We start from the raw sequence: 18,456 nt of genomic DNA on the forward strand, positions 1-18,456 counted from the left end.
ACAAAAGCCTGACATTTCGGTTAAAGACCATATGATTGGTCTTATGGGAAAATTTATTGAGACTACAGATAATGAGACTAATCTGGACTGAAACACGCAAATAGAGGTGTTCAAAAGTTTGTCCAAGAATTCTGTAGGCTTTAATGTCGCATATAAACTTGGAAATAAGAATCAAACACTTACATAATTCTTGAAGGAAATACAATCATTTGAATTGATGTTGAATGGCGGTTAACTAATACGAAAAGAAGAAGCAAACTTAGTGAGCTTATTAACCCACAAAATTGTCCTAATCAATATTAGATTGATTGAATTGGAAAAAACTGAATTAACCAAAAACGGAGATAATGGACTCTAATTGGGCCGAGAATGGTTTTTATAGTGTTGGGCTAATTTCGATACTCGGCGTTAAATTTCCAGCGCGACCTGACCTTACATGTGTCGACTCGGATTTCCTCAGATAAAATGTCTTAAAAAATTGTTAAGTTACTAAAATTGTTTTAAGGTCGTAAGGAGAAATAATTAGTGAGAAAATTTGATTCGAGTTTACAGTCGTAAATTTCGCTCTTCCGTTTGACTTCAATCAAAATGTCTGATAAGAAAGGAAAAGCCAAACCTACTTTGATTTCCCTCTCTTCTTCCGAGGAAGAAGACGAAACAGAAGAAGAAGTTGGTGACGATGATGATTATGAAGATAGAAGCTTTTCCGGTTCCAGGTATTGTAATTCCTATTTCGTTTTCAGTTTATTCGGGTTTCCCCCCTTTAATATTGATTTAATTCTCATATCATCAGTGGAGATGAAACTGAGGAAGCGGAAGAGGAAGAGAACGATTCGGACGATAATGATCGGACCGAGAACGACGATTCTCTCTGCAATGGAGTTATTACTCTTCTCAAAGGTCATATTTGCCTTCTTTGAATTTATTAATTTTTTTTTGAAAATAATAATTGTATTTGATCCAAAAAGAAGTCCTTACAATTTATGATCCTTGTATTCCATAGAAGGAGATGACTTAGAAAGCTTGAGCTTGAAACAACTCAAAGCTTATTTGAGAAACCATGGCCTCCGAATCACAGGCACTACGGCAGTGTGTCAACAGAGAATTCTTGAGCATTGGAGGTAATCTCTTCACATCTTTTTATCCATTTTTGTAGAAATTTCATACAATTTTCTGTTCCCACGTTGCAATAGATCTCTCAAAACTTTGAAAAAGTGAGTAGGTATTAGTATCATCACTTAACAATCCTCACTTAACAACACATTCTTTTTTCTTTCTCAGAATAAAAGATGGGAGAGCTGAAGCCTTATATCCCAGGTCATCGTTTTTCATCAACTGTACTGGTAATTTGCCTGTTATTGATTTTTTTTTTCATTTGAATTTTTATTTCGGCAATTCGAATGAGTAATACGAAGTTATTGTTACTTAATAATGTAGGTGATGTTTGTAAAGGAGATGTTGTTTTGTTTACTCAGAAGGTTTATAAGAAGTAATCCCTTATCTGAACTAACATTGCAGATTCTCCTTATCTTGTCTATTTCTCTTCTTACATTTCCTTGTCATTTTTGGGGCTATGTAAATCAAGGTTTGGTTTTTAAAACAGGTTCAATAAAATGACTAGGCGTGGGAAACTTCTGGGGAAGAGAACTATTGCAGGAAGGGTTGTTAAGGAAAGCTATGGCAAAGCCAAACAACAACACACATTTACGGTAATTCCAATGCACTATCTTATGTTAGGTAGATAGAATTCCTGTAAATGTTGCACATATTTGGTTTCTAAAACAAAGATATGTTCAAAACGGTTGATTTTGCCAATCTGAGTGATAGTTTGCGATAGGTGACAAATTGTTCCTTTCATGCGTTTTCTGTAATTTTTTGTTCCCAATGAGTTGTTTGTGCACTTGATGATAGTATCCACCGGTTCTGTGTTTTTGATGTATAGGTTGAAGTATTATGGAGCAAGGGGAGTAAGAAATTGCCTCCATTATTTCCTTTGCTTGTAAAGGGTCGAAACCTTTATAAATTGAAAACTTACAGACAGGCAAGTATCCGGCTGGAAATTGACAATTTTAGCCATGATGGGCTTGGTTTATTTATGCTTTTTCTTTTTGGTCTACTTCAGCATTGGAGTGATGAGGCCGAAAGAAAACATGTACTTTCCGAGAAGCACAAACGAGGCAACGCAGCAAGACTGGTAAAAGCAATGAAAATAACGAGGAAGTGGTCTACTGATGTTGGTATGTTGGAGAGCGAGATGCTGAAAGTAAACTATGTTTCTGTGAATTCCATTTCTCTCGACTATTGAGCTACTGGAATTTTACATCACATGTTTCTTTTTTTATAACTAGGTACAAAACGCCAAAAGCATTCACATCAATCAAGACCATTGAAAAAAAGAAAAACTACTGAACCGGACAGGGGAAAGATTAATAACCCACGAAGAAAAACCCCTATTCCAAGGTGTCCAAGTATGGGTAACAATTACCAAGTGTCTTCTCCAGTTGGAAAAGTGAAAAAGAAGCAAAACTCAAGGTTTAGAGTCTCTAATACTTCTTATAGTTATGAAAAACCCGTTCATTTTGCTGAAGATACAGGTGCCTTTCATCATTCATATGCCGGTACTATCCTAAATCCATATCAACCTCAACGAAACTTTAACCACCGGAGTGCACCACATGGGTTTGCCAGCTATAATATCGGATCTACTTCAACAATGGTAAGGTCATTGTCCTTTAGACCATATGTAGATCCATGGACAATACCTGCTTCTCAAAACCAGCAGTTCAACTGACAATTACAGCCACCATCCCAACTCAAATCCTGACTTTTGCAATAGATAAAGGAATTTGATCCAATCTCCAGATTTGATGAATGTTGACAGGCAGTTATACTGATCCCTTTCTGCAGTAAAGGCGTGTAAATGGACGCAAAATTTCTTTTGACTCAATTTTCATTAGGATGCTACAATGCACAAGCAACAGCTGGAAGTTACGTTCTCAGCATGGAAATCATGCAAAGATAAATAGGAAACGAACATCTGCACTTTTCATAGTATGTAATAGTAATATGGTTGAACAATGCAATTCTTTGCATATATTTTGCGCACTTTTTAAGGCCACATTGCTTTCTGTTGATATTTTAGTTTTACAGTGTAGATTAAATATATGAAGATTTGCTTGACGGATAGTTGATCTAAACCGATCAACTATAACTCTTTGTAAGCAATATACTGATAGTTTTGTTGTTTTATAGCAGTTAGGCCTTATTCATGCCAAAGATTAGTCATTGATAGCCACTGCTGATGGTGACCCATGGAGTTACCTGTTCCTGGACAAGACTAGCTGATGGCTGAGCTATATGCATGTCTGTGTTTCGATTTTTTTTTTTTGGTGTCAGCTATTTGAATATAGACGTGAAAATATTATTAAATATGTCAAAATTGGGTAAATATATTATTTTGGTACTTGAATTTGGTTTTAAAGTTCATATTGTTGCATGTTTTTTACTCCAATTAGGTACTTGAACCTGGTCTTAAAGTTCAATTTGGTACCTAAAGTTTATTTTGGTGCAATTAAGTACTTGAACTTGGCTTCTTGGTTCAAATTGGTACTTGGCTTTTTGGTCAAAATTAATACTTTCTGTGAATGACTTATTTGAACCATGAAGCTAAGTTTAGGTATTAATTGGAATAAAAAAGCCAAGTTCAGGTACCTAATTGGATAATAAAAAAAAGTTTAGATATCAAATTGAACTGAGGTCAAGTTTAGGTACCTATTCGATAAAAAAAACTCTTAAGTACCAATTTGTTCCTTTTAAGTCAAGTTTAGTTATTAAAATGTAAATTTAAGTCAAGTGTAGGTACTTAGTTTTAAATTTTTTTTTTTAATTTTTTGTCACCTGTCAACGTGAGATTGACATGTCGCCATGTCCGTGTATATTAATAATGTTAGATACCTTAAAAAAGTACCAAATTGAAATTGCAATTTTAAGGTTAGATACCAATTAAAGTTAAAAAAGAGTAAAAATTGCAAATTTCAGGGAACTTCATATATATTAACTAAAACAATTAATACAAATATGATATGTGTAACATGACCCAAATATTGCCCACCCCTCTTCCCGTCGTTAACATCTTAAATATCTTTCCCAAGTTCACTTAGAAAGTTTTATATTATGAACTCGATAGTCCAAAGTGGGCTGAATCGTAGTATACTAAAATAAAACCAGCAAATAAAAGGAGGCCCAAATATTTGTTCCTCCATTAAGGCCAACTCTCAGTTTCGCCATCACCAACCAGCCAGACCAGCCTATTCTTTTTCTCTTAAATTTCACAGCTTATTTTTGTTATTTTGATATTCTTTTCTACGCATTTTACCTTTCAAAAGAAATCTTGGGATGAATTGAGCTTCTTCCGCATAGAAAACACAAGAGGTAAACAGATTAAATTTAAAATTTCCTTCGACTCTCAACGTGCAGTTCAGATCGGATCTAGGTCTCCGCTCTCTTCCCAATTCTGATTTTCCTTTTTCTGTGTGAGAGATAGAGAGAGAGTTCAAAAGAAGAATCGATGGAGTGGACGACTTTGCAACACTTGGATCTACGCCATGTCGCACGAGGCATTTACAAACCGTTGCAGCCACACGCCGCAGCTTTTCATCCTACTCAGGCTCTCGTTTCCGCTGCCATCGGCACTTACATCATCGGTAATGACGACTAAAGTTCAACTTTTGTCTTTTAAAAAAAAAGGAATTTAGAGAGGTTTTGGATAACTTTTAGAGCTGAGCAGTTAAATCTGCTTTAAAAGGATTGAAACATGTTTGGATCTTTTTTGGTTGCAGAATTTGATGCTTTAACTGGAAATAAGCTAGCTACTATAGACATTGGTTCGCCGGTGGTTCGGATGGCTTATAGTCCTACAAGTGGTCACGCTGTGATTGCCATTCTTGAGGTTGGTTCCGCAATTTTAAAGTTAGCTTCGATCAGTACCACAAAAAAGAACAAAAAAGAAATTGCATTCAATTATCATGAGAATAGAATTACTGCATATTAAGATTAGTATTAGTACAGTTGTTAATCAATTGATGTAGAGGGTAGAGCATATAAGATTGCTATTAGTTCAATCTTTGATTTTACTGCCATTAGACAGGTTTCTTTGTAAATATTCTAGTATGAGGAGATAGTTTGAATCTTATTTTTTTGTTCCTAAGAATGTCAGAGGCATTTTAAGGTAGGGTGTGTTCTTTCAATGTGTGGCGTTGATCTTTTAGATAGCTTCCTAAAATTCATTTCCTTTTCAGTTTTCAATTGTTCACAAAATATGTTGTGGTAAGATGTTTTATTGAAACCAATCTATGCTAGTGGTATTCTAGGGGTCATATATTTTGTGTGGTCGTTCCCAAGTTGGAGAAAGTGGCGACAGGCAGTCATTCTAGATATATAGATTGTCTAACCCATGTAATGAGGAAAAATTTTGTTGTTCCTTTCCATTATTCTGATATTATAATTTATAATTAGATCCCAGTTGCTTTTTTTTGATGTTATCCTTAAGGTCCCTGCCATGACGGACTTTACCCCTTTTATTTTTACTTGAGCCTTATTGGATTACATTTTAAAGAAAGAATTGGATTACATTTTAAAGGAAGAAATACCACCTCCTCTGACATTTTGATTTAATGCAATAATGGTATGATTGTTGCCTTTAAGCTCCTTTTTTACATGAAAGAGTTGCTTTTGTTAGTTCCCCTCTATATGAAGTTCCCTAATGCAAATTATAACCGTTTATTTTTCTGACAATGTCCTGTTGCAGGATTGTACAATACGTTCTTGTGACTTTGATGCTGAACAAACTTGTGTTTTACATTCACCTGAAAAGAAGACGGAACACATTTCGTCTGAAACAGAAGTTCATCTTGCTTTGACTCCTCTCCAACCTGTTGTATTTTTTGGTTTTCACAAGAGAATGAGTGTAACAGGTTACTTAGCTCCATGTGTTTTCTAGCAGAATTATTTTGTACTTGCAACATCATTTTATACTAGGGATTTTAATAATGTTTCTAATATTTTTACTGTCATATGTGAAGTTGTTGGGACCATTGAAGGTGGGAGACCCCCTACAAAAATAAAGACGGACTTGAAGAAACCTGTTGTGAATCTTGCTTGTCATCCTCGACTACCTGTTCTGGTACATGTCATTTTCCAGCTATAGGTTTTATTCTTATGATTTTTATTATCTTTTGTTTCTTTCTGATGTTGTAAATGAAATTAGTTGTTCCAGGTAGTTAATAGTTGTTCGAAGTTTCAGTGCTTGGAAATTTACTAGGATAAGCATGAAACTTGAAATTTGAATCTGTTCTTGGTTCTTGGTTGGATCATTTAATGTAAATGAGATATGTGATATAGCAGTGAAGCGGAGATGCTCAAAGTGCTTGTTTAATTTAATTCTGATGGAATGATTGTTGAAATGGATCTTTTCTTCTTGGCTGGAACTGGATTTCCAAAATATCATCTTCTCTTCTGACATACATGACTAACTCGATAGCAGTTGCAATGCAATCTGATCTACTCACATCTCTTATCAGCCATTATACGGCTAAATGATCATTTCCATTCTCATGATTAAGAATGTACTGAATAGTTGTCTGTTTTTTTGTTCCTGTCACTTCTGTTTTGGGGGAGAAAAGTATGTAGCATATGCAGAAGGTTTGATTCGGGCGTACAACATTCATACATATGCTGTTCATTATACACTACAACGTAAGTTGAGGAAAATTTTTTTCTCCTTTTGTATTTTATTATATGCTTAAATATCATATGCTTTCCTTTCTTGTTCCCTTCAGTTGATAATACCATTAAGCTAGTTGGTGCTGGTGCATTTGCTTTTCATCCAACACTGGAATGGATTTTTGTTGGTGATAGACGTGGTACACTTCTTGCCTGGGATGTATCAACAGAAAGACCTATTATGATTGGAATGTAAGCTTGTTTTTTCTAATTTTTTTCTTTTCCTTCTTTTCAAGCCTTTATTATGTGTGTTGATATTAGAAGAAGGCACTTATTTGTTGAAATGTTCTGTTTTTGCCACGCAGCACACAGGTGGGTACTCAACCTATCACATCATTAGCTTGGCTTCCAATGTTGCGTTTACTTGTCATTCTTTCCAAGGATGGAACTTTACAAGTTTGGAAAACACGATTGCTAGTTAATCCAAATAAACCTCCAACACAAGTAAATTTTTTTGAGCCGGCTTGTAAGTACAAACACACTCTCTGGGAACGAAGGAGGATGGGATACATACATTTTTTTCTTAAATGGAAATCACATACTCAAGAGGCGTTGGTGTTTTCTTTGCAGCAATCGAATCATTGGACATCCCACGCATTCTGTCTCAGCAGGGTGGGGAAGCAGTTTATCCCTTGCCTCGTATCAGGGCTTTGGAAGTTCATCCAAAATTGAACTTAGCGGCTCTGCTTTTTGCAGTTAAGAGTGCTCACCTATGTCATTGCATTATAAACTATTTGTTAATTTCTGATGTATAAATAAGCATTTCCCATGACAGAATATGAGTGGCGGTGACAACATGAAGAACAGGGCTTCTTACACTAGGGAAGGAAGGAAACAACTCTTTGCAGTTTTGCAAAGTGCCAGGGGATCTTCAGGTGGACATTTAATGGATCATCTGTCTACATGTGCATTGTTACATATGAAGAAAATAATCTGTTTTAAAATAATTTATGCCAGTTTAATTTCTGAATATACCTGAATATCAAGTGTTAACGGTCTTAAGGTATATTATTGGAGCAGTTTCTTTCAATATAGGATGGTGCGATTTCTTTCAGAGCATGGTCTTGTTTAAAATTATACCTCATTGAGGTGATAGAAGCAGAACTGAATGTTTTGTTCTCTTCGGCACTGCTTCTACAGAATCTATATTCATATTCTCTCAACTCTTCAGAAACTGCTCAGTTTTTATTTGATAATGTTGTATGCATTTGCTAAGACTAAAAATAAGTAAAGCTGTCAATGCCTTCTATGTTTTCTCTCTACATTATGTTATTTTTTCTGTATATCACATAAGAACATTCTTTCTGGTGATATCCTGTATTACCGAGACTCTTCATTTTTCCTCAAGTATCCGTTTGAGACACCTTTATCCTATACATATTTGGACATGGTTGTGACGGTATGATTTTCCATAAATTTTGTAAAACTTGCAACAAAATTTAGCATGCCTTTGTCGGGACATCCATCATAGGCTATGTAACATATGTGATATGCTGCTTAACTTTTTGAGTATATTTGCTGAAAGTAGATATCATGTGCAGCATCTGTCCTAAAGGAGAAGCTTTCATCTATGGGTTCCTCTGGAATTTTGGCTGATCATCAGCTTCAAGCACAACTGCAAGAACAAAATATTAAGGGGTAGGTTAAGTCTGGAGTGCAGATAAATGTATTTAGTTTGGAGGTTGTAATGTTTAATTATTTTGGTTTAGTGGTCGTACATTTATAACTGTTACATATTATCATGGATAAATTTTTACATTGAAATGATTCAACTCAATCATACAATCTATTTTTATGTAATCATGTATCATTGTTGACTATTTATATATTTTTCATGGCAGCCAAAGTGATCTTACAATTTCAGACATTGCACGGAAGGCATTCCTCTATAGTGTATGCTCCTCCTTTGAACTTTATTCATTTCAAATTAAGTTATTTTTATATATTAATTTCTAAAATGTATGTTAACTTCAATTTCAAGAATGCTGAACTGTTTCATTTTCTTTTAACTCATTACCTTTCTTTATTATTGTAGCATTTCATGGAAGGTCATGCTAAAACTGCCCCAATATCTAGGCTGCCTCTCATCTCTATTGTGGATGCTAAAAATAAACTGAAGGACATTCCTGTTTGCCAGGTACATTTGTTTGTGATTTTGATTATGCATTAATATCTATGTTGCCTCTGTTTACTATTTGGCTGATATGACTCACTTTATTGGCAGCCATTTCATTTAGAGCTCAATTTCTTCAATAAGGAGAACCGTGTTCTTCATTACCCTGTCAGGGCTTTTTATGTAGATGGTGTTAACCTCATGGCTTATAATCTTTCTTCTGGAGGAGATAGTATTTACAAGAAACTTTTCACATCGGTAAATGCTTAAAAAGATGTTTTTTATGCCGACAAGGTTTTGGTTCTTAACAATATAATTTTCTTTCAGATCCCAGGAAATGTGGAATATTATCCTAAATATATGGTTTATGGTAAGAAGAGGCATCTATTTCTCATTGTTTATGAGTTTAGTGGCACTACAAATGAAGTGGTCCTTTATTGGGAAAATACCGATATAAAGTTAGCTAACAACAAAGGAAGCACAATCAAAGGTATATCTGTCAAAAATATGTTTGTCTTGCTTGTTTTACTAGCTAGTTTCTCACATATTATGCCTCAAGAATTTATTTATGATATTCTCCTTTTCAAATTGTAGGTTGTGATGCTGCATTTATTGGCCCCAATGAAAATCAATTTGCTATTCTTGATGAAGATAAGTCTGGACTGGCTCTGTATATCCTTCCAGGAGCAGCTTTACAAGAAGCTGATGGGAAAAATGGTGCTGTTGAACCAAATTTTTTACCTGATCAACCCGTGGATGGAAACCCTAATTCTATTCAGGGTCCTATGCCATTTTTGTTCGACACCGAAATTGATCGAATATTTTCCACTCCTATAGGTGCTTGGGCACATATGATACTTCATGTTAGATATCGCCATTTGTAAGACATGATGCTGATAAGTATCTTCTGTGATTTCAGAGTCCACTTTGATGTTTGCATGTAACGGGAAGCAGATTGGGTTGGCTAAGTTAGTTCAAGGTTACATTCTTCCATCTTCTGATGGTCACTATATATCGACAAAAGCAGAGGGGAAAAAGTTTATAAGGTTAAAAGCAAATGAGATTGTGCTTCAGGTGAGTTATTCAACTCTTTAAGGATAACTTTTGAAATGTTCATTTCATGAAAGCTTTTTAGATAATATAATAAAACTCATGAAAGTACATGGAAGTTATATATATATAAACTAAAAGAAAAAAGAAAGGATTTAATTTGCTAGCTGTCCCTTCTAATTTTTCCTGTTGCAGACCTTGTGGTGTCACCAGTCCTTTTTGTATGGTTCCTCCGTAAACTTGCAAAGGCCTCTGCCTTTTCTTTTCTTTAATTTATCACTTAATTTTAACGAAATCTCAATTTAGCATGTGAATCATGCCAGATCCATGAAGGATTTATATCATGAATGTATTAGGGGAAAAATACATATAACACCTGGAGATTCTTGGGTCAACTGACCACCTTATATAAGATCCTAGCACTGCTTTATTTACTCAAGCCATCATGTAATCTAATAGCATTGATGACTGAGATCTGCTGACTTGTGGATTTGACTGCTTATAAAACACATGCATTTTTGTGCAAAAGGAATTGCATCTAGGAACTGAATGCATACATATATGGACATTCACAAACTAATACATATCTATCGCACCTTTATCTATGTGTACCTTTATTCTGTGCACAAAGTTATGCATCAACTATCTAGCTTGACTGCTTTTTTCTTGAAAATAATACGGGTTTGGAATTTTAACCCTGTAGTTTTCCAATATCTGCAGGTACATTGGCAAGAAACTCCAAGAGGCTATGTTGCAGGAGTGTTAACCACTCACAGGGTGCTTATGGTTTCAGCAGACCTTGATGTACTTGCAAGCAGTTCTTTTAAATTTGACAAAGGAAATCCTTCAATATCCTGAATACGTAATACAGCATAAATCTTATCACAAATACATGCATGCATACATGAATACATATACATGTGTAAAAAATAACTCTCTCCTTGGATGCTTGTAAAAGTATACGCATGTTATAGGCCTTTTAATGTTCTACCTGATATAGCAACTGACAATCTCTTGTTTCCCTTATCATACTACCGGAAAGTCAATTTTATGAATCAGTTCCTCTTTCTATGATTCTCATTGGAACAATAACTGCTTCTACTAGCAGTGATTGCTGATACCTGTATAATCTTAGCATTTTTTTATTCTTTTTGATTTGCATTAGTTTCTTTTACCAGTTTTGCTTCTTCATACCGTTTTCCCCATGGAATTACGCTCTGGTTTTACCCATTCCAACAATATTTGTCGGGACATGTTCAGTATAAATTCAATCTCATTTATGTGTTAAGGAATGAAAATCTTTTATCAACAATATGTCGTTAGTCTTGTATATATTTGCATGCATCCTTGTACTAATGCATAATTTATATAGTCAAGATTAATAAATTTGTTTTACTTCTTAACTCATGAGCACTTTAGATCCCTTTTGTGGGTTGGACCTACACTTCTTTTTTCTACTGCAACTGCAGTTTGTATTTTAGGATGGGATGGGAAAGTGAGGACTGTACTCTCCATTAGCATGCCAAATGCAGGTTTGCATTCTTGTTCCCGATTGATTTTTACACCATTGTATTGTATCAAATGCAACGTGGTGCGGCATGATTATATTGTGGAGTTACTGAGATGATTTCTATCCTGCAGCTTTAGTTGGGGCTCTAAATGATCGGTTGTTGCTAGCTAACCCTACAGATATAAATCCTAGACAAAAGAAGGGGGTTGAGATTAAGAGCTGCCTTGTTGGGCTTCTTGAACCTCTTCTTATTGGTTTCGCTACCATGCAACAAAACTTTGACCAGAAGCTTGACCTTTCTGAAATACTATACCAAATAACATCAAGGTTTTCCTTTCTCTTTGCATATTTTCATGTTTTTTGCCTAATGTTACTCATCTAATTGAAATCTTGCTCATGTTTGATGTGTAAAACTTAGCATTTTTTGTTATTATTATCTTTTCATTAGCTATAGCAAAGTGGATTTATGCATGAAACTTGGCATCTGACTTCTATATTTTTTACCTTATTAAGGTTTGACAGCTTACGTATCACTCCTCGATCTCTTGATGTTCTTGCTGGTGGTCCCCTGTTTGTGGAGATCTTGCAGTATCATTATCCCAAGCAGGTCCACAGTTCACTCAGGTAGATGAACAATTGTGTATTATGTTTACATTCATTAACCTTTTACTTTTGGTTCTGAACTTTGCTATAAAAAAACAATTTTAGGTGATGCGGGGACTCTATGCAATCAAAGCACTTCGTTTTTCTACTGCTCTATCTGTTTTAAAAGATGAATTTGTGCGCTCTAGAGATTATCCAAAATGCCCACCAACCTCTCATTTGTTCCACCGGTTCCGCCAATTGGGATATGCCTGTATCAAGTAAGCGATCGCAGCCATTGACTTTTTCCTTTCTCGGTGCTGAGGTTCTTGATTTTGTAAATGAACTTGTCAATAATAATTTTTTAGAAGGTTGAGGATATAACAGACTCTTACATAAATGAAGTGAATGTGTTGGTTACTTTTCAGAAGATTCAATCTGTAATATATCATGCTCAATATTTTTCTGCTGATCTCTGGTTCACAGTTCAGATCATTACATTTTGATTGTTAGCAGTGTGTGCTGAACATAAATTAGTATTCATACCAATCTTTCATTTATGCAATTTTGGGATATATGACTCCAGTTTTTGCTGTGGTTATGTACTTCTAGTGCCTATTGGATCTGTCTTTTAGTTATGGATGCTGTTTAAGTTCTTTATCAAAAGTTCAAAACACATAAAATGATGTTATGCATTTTGAGTTTAAGCATCTATGTTTAGAATTATTATCACAAATCATGTTACTTTATTAAGAGCATTATACAGTAATCTTCTGAGCTTCTATCCATTATTGTTCAGCCTTTATGACTGACTTGTCATTATATGGTCCCATTTTTTCTTTGACGAGACTCAAAATTTGAACTGCAGGTATGGTCAGTTTGACAGTGCGAAGGAAACTTTTGAAGTCATAGCAGACTATGAAAGCATGCTAGACCTGTTTATATGCCACCTCAACCCCAGTGCAATGCGGCGTCTTGCTCAGAGGCTTGAGGAAGAAGGTGCTGATTCAGAATTGAGGCGATATTGTGAAAGGATTTTAAGAGTCCGCTCAAGTGGTTGGACACAAGGCATTTTTGCCAACTTTGCTGCTGAAAGTATGGTTCCTAAGGGACCTGAATGGGGTGGTGGAAACTGGGAAATCAAGACCCCTACGAACTTAAAGAGTATACCTCAATGGGAGCTTGCTGCAGAAGTTATGCCATACATGAAGACTGATGATGGTGCCATTCCATCAATTATCACAGATCATATTGGTGTTTACCTTGGTTCAATCAAAGGAAGAGGAAACATTATTGAAGTAAAGGAAGGTAGCTTGGTTATACCTGCAGCAGGTGACTATAAGCCAAATGGAGTCCATACTTCTGTGGCTAAATCTACAGATAGTTCTATGGGAGTTACAAGTGGTGAAACCAAGGCTGGTTCTTTGATGGGTCTGGAAACTTTAATCAAACCCAATCACAGTTCCACTGCTGCTGATGAACAGGCTAAAGCTGCAGAAGAATTCAAGAAAACAATGTATGGCACAGCTGATAGTGGTAGCAGCAGTGATGAGGAAGGAGTGTCAAAAACGAAGAAGTTACAGATCAGAATACGAGAAAAGCCGACGTCAGGAACTGTGGATGTTAATAAGATTAAAGAAGCGACAAAGCGACTTGGTGATGGCTTGGGCCTACCTATAGCCAGGACAAAATCATGGACTGGCCAGGATCTTGGTCAGAGTCAACAGCAACCTTATCCTGCTACCGGTGCATCTGTGACTAATCCCACAGTTTCTGCCCCTGGAGATCTCTTCGGCACTGATTCATGGGTACAACCTGCATTGGTATCACAATCAGCTCCTGCAACCAAAGGTGTTGGAACTGCTGCTGGACCCATACCAGAAGACTTTTTCCAGAACACAATACCATCCCTCCAGGTTGCAGCTGCTTTGCCTCCTCCTGGATCTTATCTTTCAAAGTTGGATCAAACTCCTCAAAAGGTTGAAGTTGGTGGAAAGGTACCACCTGACCATGTAAATGCACCTGCGGCTGATATTGGTCTCCCCGGTGGTGGGGTTCCTCCTCAGTCCGCTGAACAACCTATTCCTCCTGAGTCTCTTGCACTTCCTGGTGGCGTTATTCCTCCACAATACTCAGTTCCAGCTGTTGGTTTGCCACAGCCTCAAGTTCAGCCTGCTCAAATGCCGCTATCCACGCAACCTCTTGACCTTAGTGCTCTTGGAGTTCCAAACTCTGCAGAGTCTGAAAAACCTACTTCCTCTGCACCCACTCCAACATCTGTGCGTCCTGGACAGGTGAATATGTGCATTATGTTATTTCTTCTTCTCCCCTCCTCTTCAATCCTGATTGTGGGATGCACTTGCATTTTGTAGTTAAAAACATAGCTGCATGTGTCCAATAACTTCAAGTTGCTTAACTTATTGCCTGGGGGAAAAACAAAATCATTTCTAACAGTATTTGGAATAAAGGTTGTTCTAACTGATTGGCTTTGTAGTAATAATCTGTCCTTGTGACTTGGAAGCTACTAATTCTGTCATTCTCTGGAGATATGTTTATTATGTAGCTTTCTAAATCCTTCCATTTACAATATTTTCTCTCTTAATAGGTTCCACGTGGGGCAGCAGCTCCCATATGTTTTAAGACTGGACTTGCTCACCTTGAGCAGAATCAACTTCCAGATTCATTATCCTGTTTTGATGAAGCTTTTCTGGCACTAGCTAAGGATAACTCTCGTGGAGCTGATATTAAAGCTCAAGCTACCATCTGTGCTCAATACAAGATAGCTGTAACGCTTCTTCAGGTACGTCATCATTTTTGGGGCACTAAATTAATTACAACTTGAATCAAGCATCTGAGGAAATTTAACGAGCATTTGTCTTTTAGAGTGAGTTGTGTTAAAGACTGAAGACAGAGAATGGATTGATGATAATATTTTATGATTTTTCGAACATTGAGCTCTCTGTCATCCTGCGTGAGCTTTTTATTTTGACCTTATGCTCAGTAGTCAAGCTAGTCTACTGTTTCAACAAGCTAAGAGCTTAAGATTCTTTCAAGTTTTGAAAATATCAATTTAGGTTCAATGTTCTTTCTCATCTTTGATTGATATGTTCTTGCTTTTGAATTTTACATGCCAATAGCATGATAAGGATATTTTTGCTCAGGCTCGTTGTTGCTAGCAGTTTTTATTGATTCTCATCAATTTAACTCCAGTCTTCGTATTGCATTCATGGTGCTAGAGATCATATAATGAGCTGATCTGTAATATTTATGGAACAAGAATGAATGTAGTCTGGGTATGTGGACCACATTATTCATAATATGTATTTTAAACTGGGTGGTTTATGCTAATCTATGATACTTTGACAATTCGTAAATTCAAAAGTTAGCGTGTAAATGGTTTTGGTGGATAGGCTAAGCTAACTAATTGCGTTTACTTTAATCTCATTTGAAAGTCCCAAGCCTTGACCTTTATGCTATAGTTTGGAACATAAAATTGTTCTTCATGACTGAATATATGTTCCTTTGGCTCTCCTGCAGGAAATTACAAGGCTGCAGAAAGTCCAAGGCCCAAGAGCACTCAGCGCAAAAGATGAGATGGCTAGACTATCTAGACATCTAGGTTCTTTGCCTCTGCAGGCAAAGCACCGAATAAATTGCATTCGCACTGCCATAAAACGAAATATGGATGTTCAGAACTATGCTTACGCAAAGCAGATGCTTGAACTTCTCCTATCTAAGGCACCTCCAGGTAAGCAAGAGGAATTGAGGAGCCTGATTGACATTTGTGTTCAGAGGGGTTTGACCAACAAGTCTATCGATCCACTAGAGGATCCCTCTCAGTTCTGTGCTGCCACGCTCAGCCGTCTGTCTACTATCGGATACGATGTTTGTGATCTTTGTGGGGCCAAATTTTCTGCTCTCTCTGCTCCTGGATGCATCATCTGTGGCATGGGAAGTATTAAAAGATCAGATGCACTTGGGGGAGCAGGACCAGTTCCTTCTCCATTTGGCTGAGATCACAATCTACCATTTCTCTAATCTTGCAAGCTCTCCTGGTCAGGTAGGCTTTCTCCCATTCTAAGCTACAGGCCTCTGCCTACAGAAATCTCCATTTTGGGACACTGATATTTCATTTCAAAGTTGAGTTCCTTCACCATCAAGAATCTAGCAGGTTCCACGGGGTATATGTATAATTTCTCTTTTCATTTGTTTGTATATCATTCTTTTTTTGGGTACCCCACTACCCTACTTTTTTTTCCTATATATCACCTTAAGCCTCAGGCTCAGCCCCATTTGTTTGTTGTGTGACTTGGGACCTTCCTCTTTTGTAATATAGGGTTTTACGTTGAATTTTTCATTAGTTAGGAACTAATCTCGGTTTGTATTTTACCTTTGGAGATAGATATATGCCTTTTTTTTTAACAAGCAAAAATTTTGAGTGTTTTAGTTGGAGATGGTTTCAACCTTGGCTTCATTTGGATTGTGTTTGTCTTTTCAACCATTGGAAAAATGAGCAATTTCATTTCAATTATTTCATAGGCGTGGGGGACGTGTCCTTTTTTTTTGCTTTGAACGAATGGTGTGGTAGCGGTGCTTAATGCCTATAGTGTGCTTGGTAAAAGTAGGAGAGAAAGCAAACCTATGAAATGAATGATTGTTTCATTGTACTTAATTTATCAATCATCACCATCAAATCAAGTTTCACATCGCCTGCTTGCTGATGTCTTGTCACTAAAATGCACCTGGGGGCTATCTTTTCTGTCTAATCAGATAACTAAAAACATGCTTTTGTAGGATTATTTATGAACTTTTGATCGACGGTTGAAATGCCATTTGTATTAGTGTGTTTATATTTTGAAATATACGAGGGTGTAACATACATTCAATGAATTGGGCAATACATAAAGTCTAGTGGCTTTGGCCATCTAGATCGCTACTTTATTTGCTATGCAAAAATGGTATTATATCATGAATATAATGGATGGTTGCATCAATTTTTCAAGGGATGGTAGCCTTTATCCTCCCACCCATGAATATGGATCAGATCCTCGGAGTTGAATTTCGCTTGATGCCATGACCAATGAAGATGTAAAAATGTGATCACTAAAACCGTTGATAATTTCCCATTTGGGCCACCATTTGAGTTTTGGGATCAAAGAAGCATCCATACGAACTTTGCTCCTCCATTTGGAGGTACAACCCAAGAAGACGGGGTGCTAATTCTTGAGTGATTATTCATTGAATTGGGTAAAATTCTTCTTTACTAAACAAAAGAAACTCATCCCGAGTGAGCTTAGCATGCAAACCATACGTAAGAAGGATCAGTATTCCTTCAAAGATCTCCGAATATTTGGCCTTTTAAATTTCTCTAACCAATCTTTGTAATACGGATAAGATTATCACTCTGGTTTGAATTAATGAGAATATCGGAACCTGCCTTTCACCAATATGCCAATGATCACGAATCCTTGTGATGATGAGGCGTAACCAAACTTTGTAACTTTCTGAATATCATATGCTAAAGGACAAATGAATAAATATTTTCAGTGATCTAATCTTCTCACCCTAAAACCCTAAATCTCATTTAAGACATTTTGGAACATATCCCTATGTCTTTGAGCAAGATTCTCTTTAGATGCAGTGGAGTTACTGCACATTCGTCATATGAAAATTTTGAATTTTGGTTAACATCCGCGATCTCTTGTCCATTCATCATCATTTTGCATACCCTAAATAAGGGTATATCCAGATTCACATCTATGGATACATGGATGAATTGAAACTCATAAATTAATTTCATTAAAGTTGTCAATTTTCAACTTTAAAAGATTAGTTGACTTGCGATGTATTTTTTGATGGGATCCAAACATTGTAAGGTTATTTGACTAATAAAATTGCTATGAGAGAGTTTTTCTTACAAGACTAGTTTCTTGTTTCTTTCTCAATAGAACTTTTGCTTCAATTCTTTAAGATTGTGGAGGAGGTTTATCATAACTCCAACTTGCCTAATTCAAGTCAATCGAGAGGTTTAATTAAAGGCCAATATAGTTCTTTGTTGGCGTAAGTTCACTAAAGGCTAGGCTGTCTATCCAACTATTTGTCATCAACACCATCTTCTTTTCATCAATCCATCTATCATCTTTTTTTTTTGTTTTCCAATTCTTTAGTTCTTTATTTTTCTATTGTTTTATCATCTAATTCTTGTTGGAAATTTTCATATATGAATTCAAGAACTTTGGTCTAGAAACTATTGTAAGAGGTTACTTAGGTTGCAAGAAAGAATCATAAACTTCGAGTTAATTGTTTAGCTCTTAAAATTCATTCCAGAGCTTCTGCATCAATATCCTTCTTCCATTTTTATGCAATGTCCTGATTTTAGTTGGTGTTGGAAAATTCAGTTTTGAAGCTGGATTTCTTAAAA

The 18,456-nt window shown here is 36.2% G+C and overlaps 1 protein-coding gene and 1 non-coding gene across 3 annotated transcripts; both read left to right on the forward strand.

Moving 5' to 3' along the window:
• Nucleotides 1-442: 442 nt before the first annotated feature.
• LOC107934485 (zinc finger CCCH domain-containing protein 62) lies at nt 443-3,276 on the forward strand. 2 transcript variants are annotated; one of them, XM_016866931.2, is made up of 9 exons: nt 443-716; nt 794-900; nt 1,004-1,121; nt 1,282-1,343; nt 1,438-1,489; nt 1,604-1,709; nt 1,943-2,041; nt 2,123-2,237; nt 2,349-3,276. In XM_016866931.2, the coding sequence occupies exons 1-9, from the start codon at nt 589-591 to the stop codon at nt 2,789-2,791; spliced, it is 1,230 nt and encodes a 409-aa protein (XP_016722420.1). In that variant the 5' UTR covers nt 443-588; the 3' UTR covers nt 2,792-3,276. The 2 variants fall into 2 exon arrangements, with proteins under 2 accessions (XP_016722420.1, XP_016722426.1); XM_016866937.2 differs by having other exon boundaries at nt 493-716; nt 2,123-2,263.
• A 1,020-nt stretch (nt 3,277-4,296) lies between these two features.
• LOC107934469 (uncharacterized) lies at nt 4,297-16,487 on the forward strand. Its single transcript, XR_005906716.1, has 24 exons — nt 4,297-4,703; nt 4,839-4,948; nt 5,807-5,972; nt 6,081-6,181; nt 6,681-6,753; nt 6,837-6,972; nt 7,086-7,246; nt 7,351-7,475; nt 7,556-7,655; nt 8,322-8,418; nt 8,622-8,673; nt 8,816-8,917; nt 9,005-9,151; nt 9,221-9,383; nt 9,488-9,730; nt 9,813-9,967; nt 10,664-10,792; nt 11,358-11,475; nt 11,585-11,780; nt 11,967-12,077; nt 12,162-12,316; nt 12,904-14,329; nt 14,641-14,835; nt 15,573-16,487. It is a non-coding gene; the product is annotated as an uncharacterized protein (transcript).
• The last annotated feature ends 1,969 nt before the right edge of the window (nt 16,488-18,456 follow it).

This window comes from Gossypium hirsutum, chromosome A12 (assembly GCF_007990345.1).
Source record: "Gossypium hirsutum isolate 1008001.06 chromosome A12, Gossypium_hirsutum_v2.1, whole genome shotgun sequence".
Taxonomy (NCBI): domain Eukaryota; kingdom Viridiplantae; phylum Streptophyta; class Magnoliopsida; order Malvales; family Malvaceae; genus Gossypium; species Gossypium hirsutum.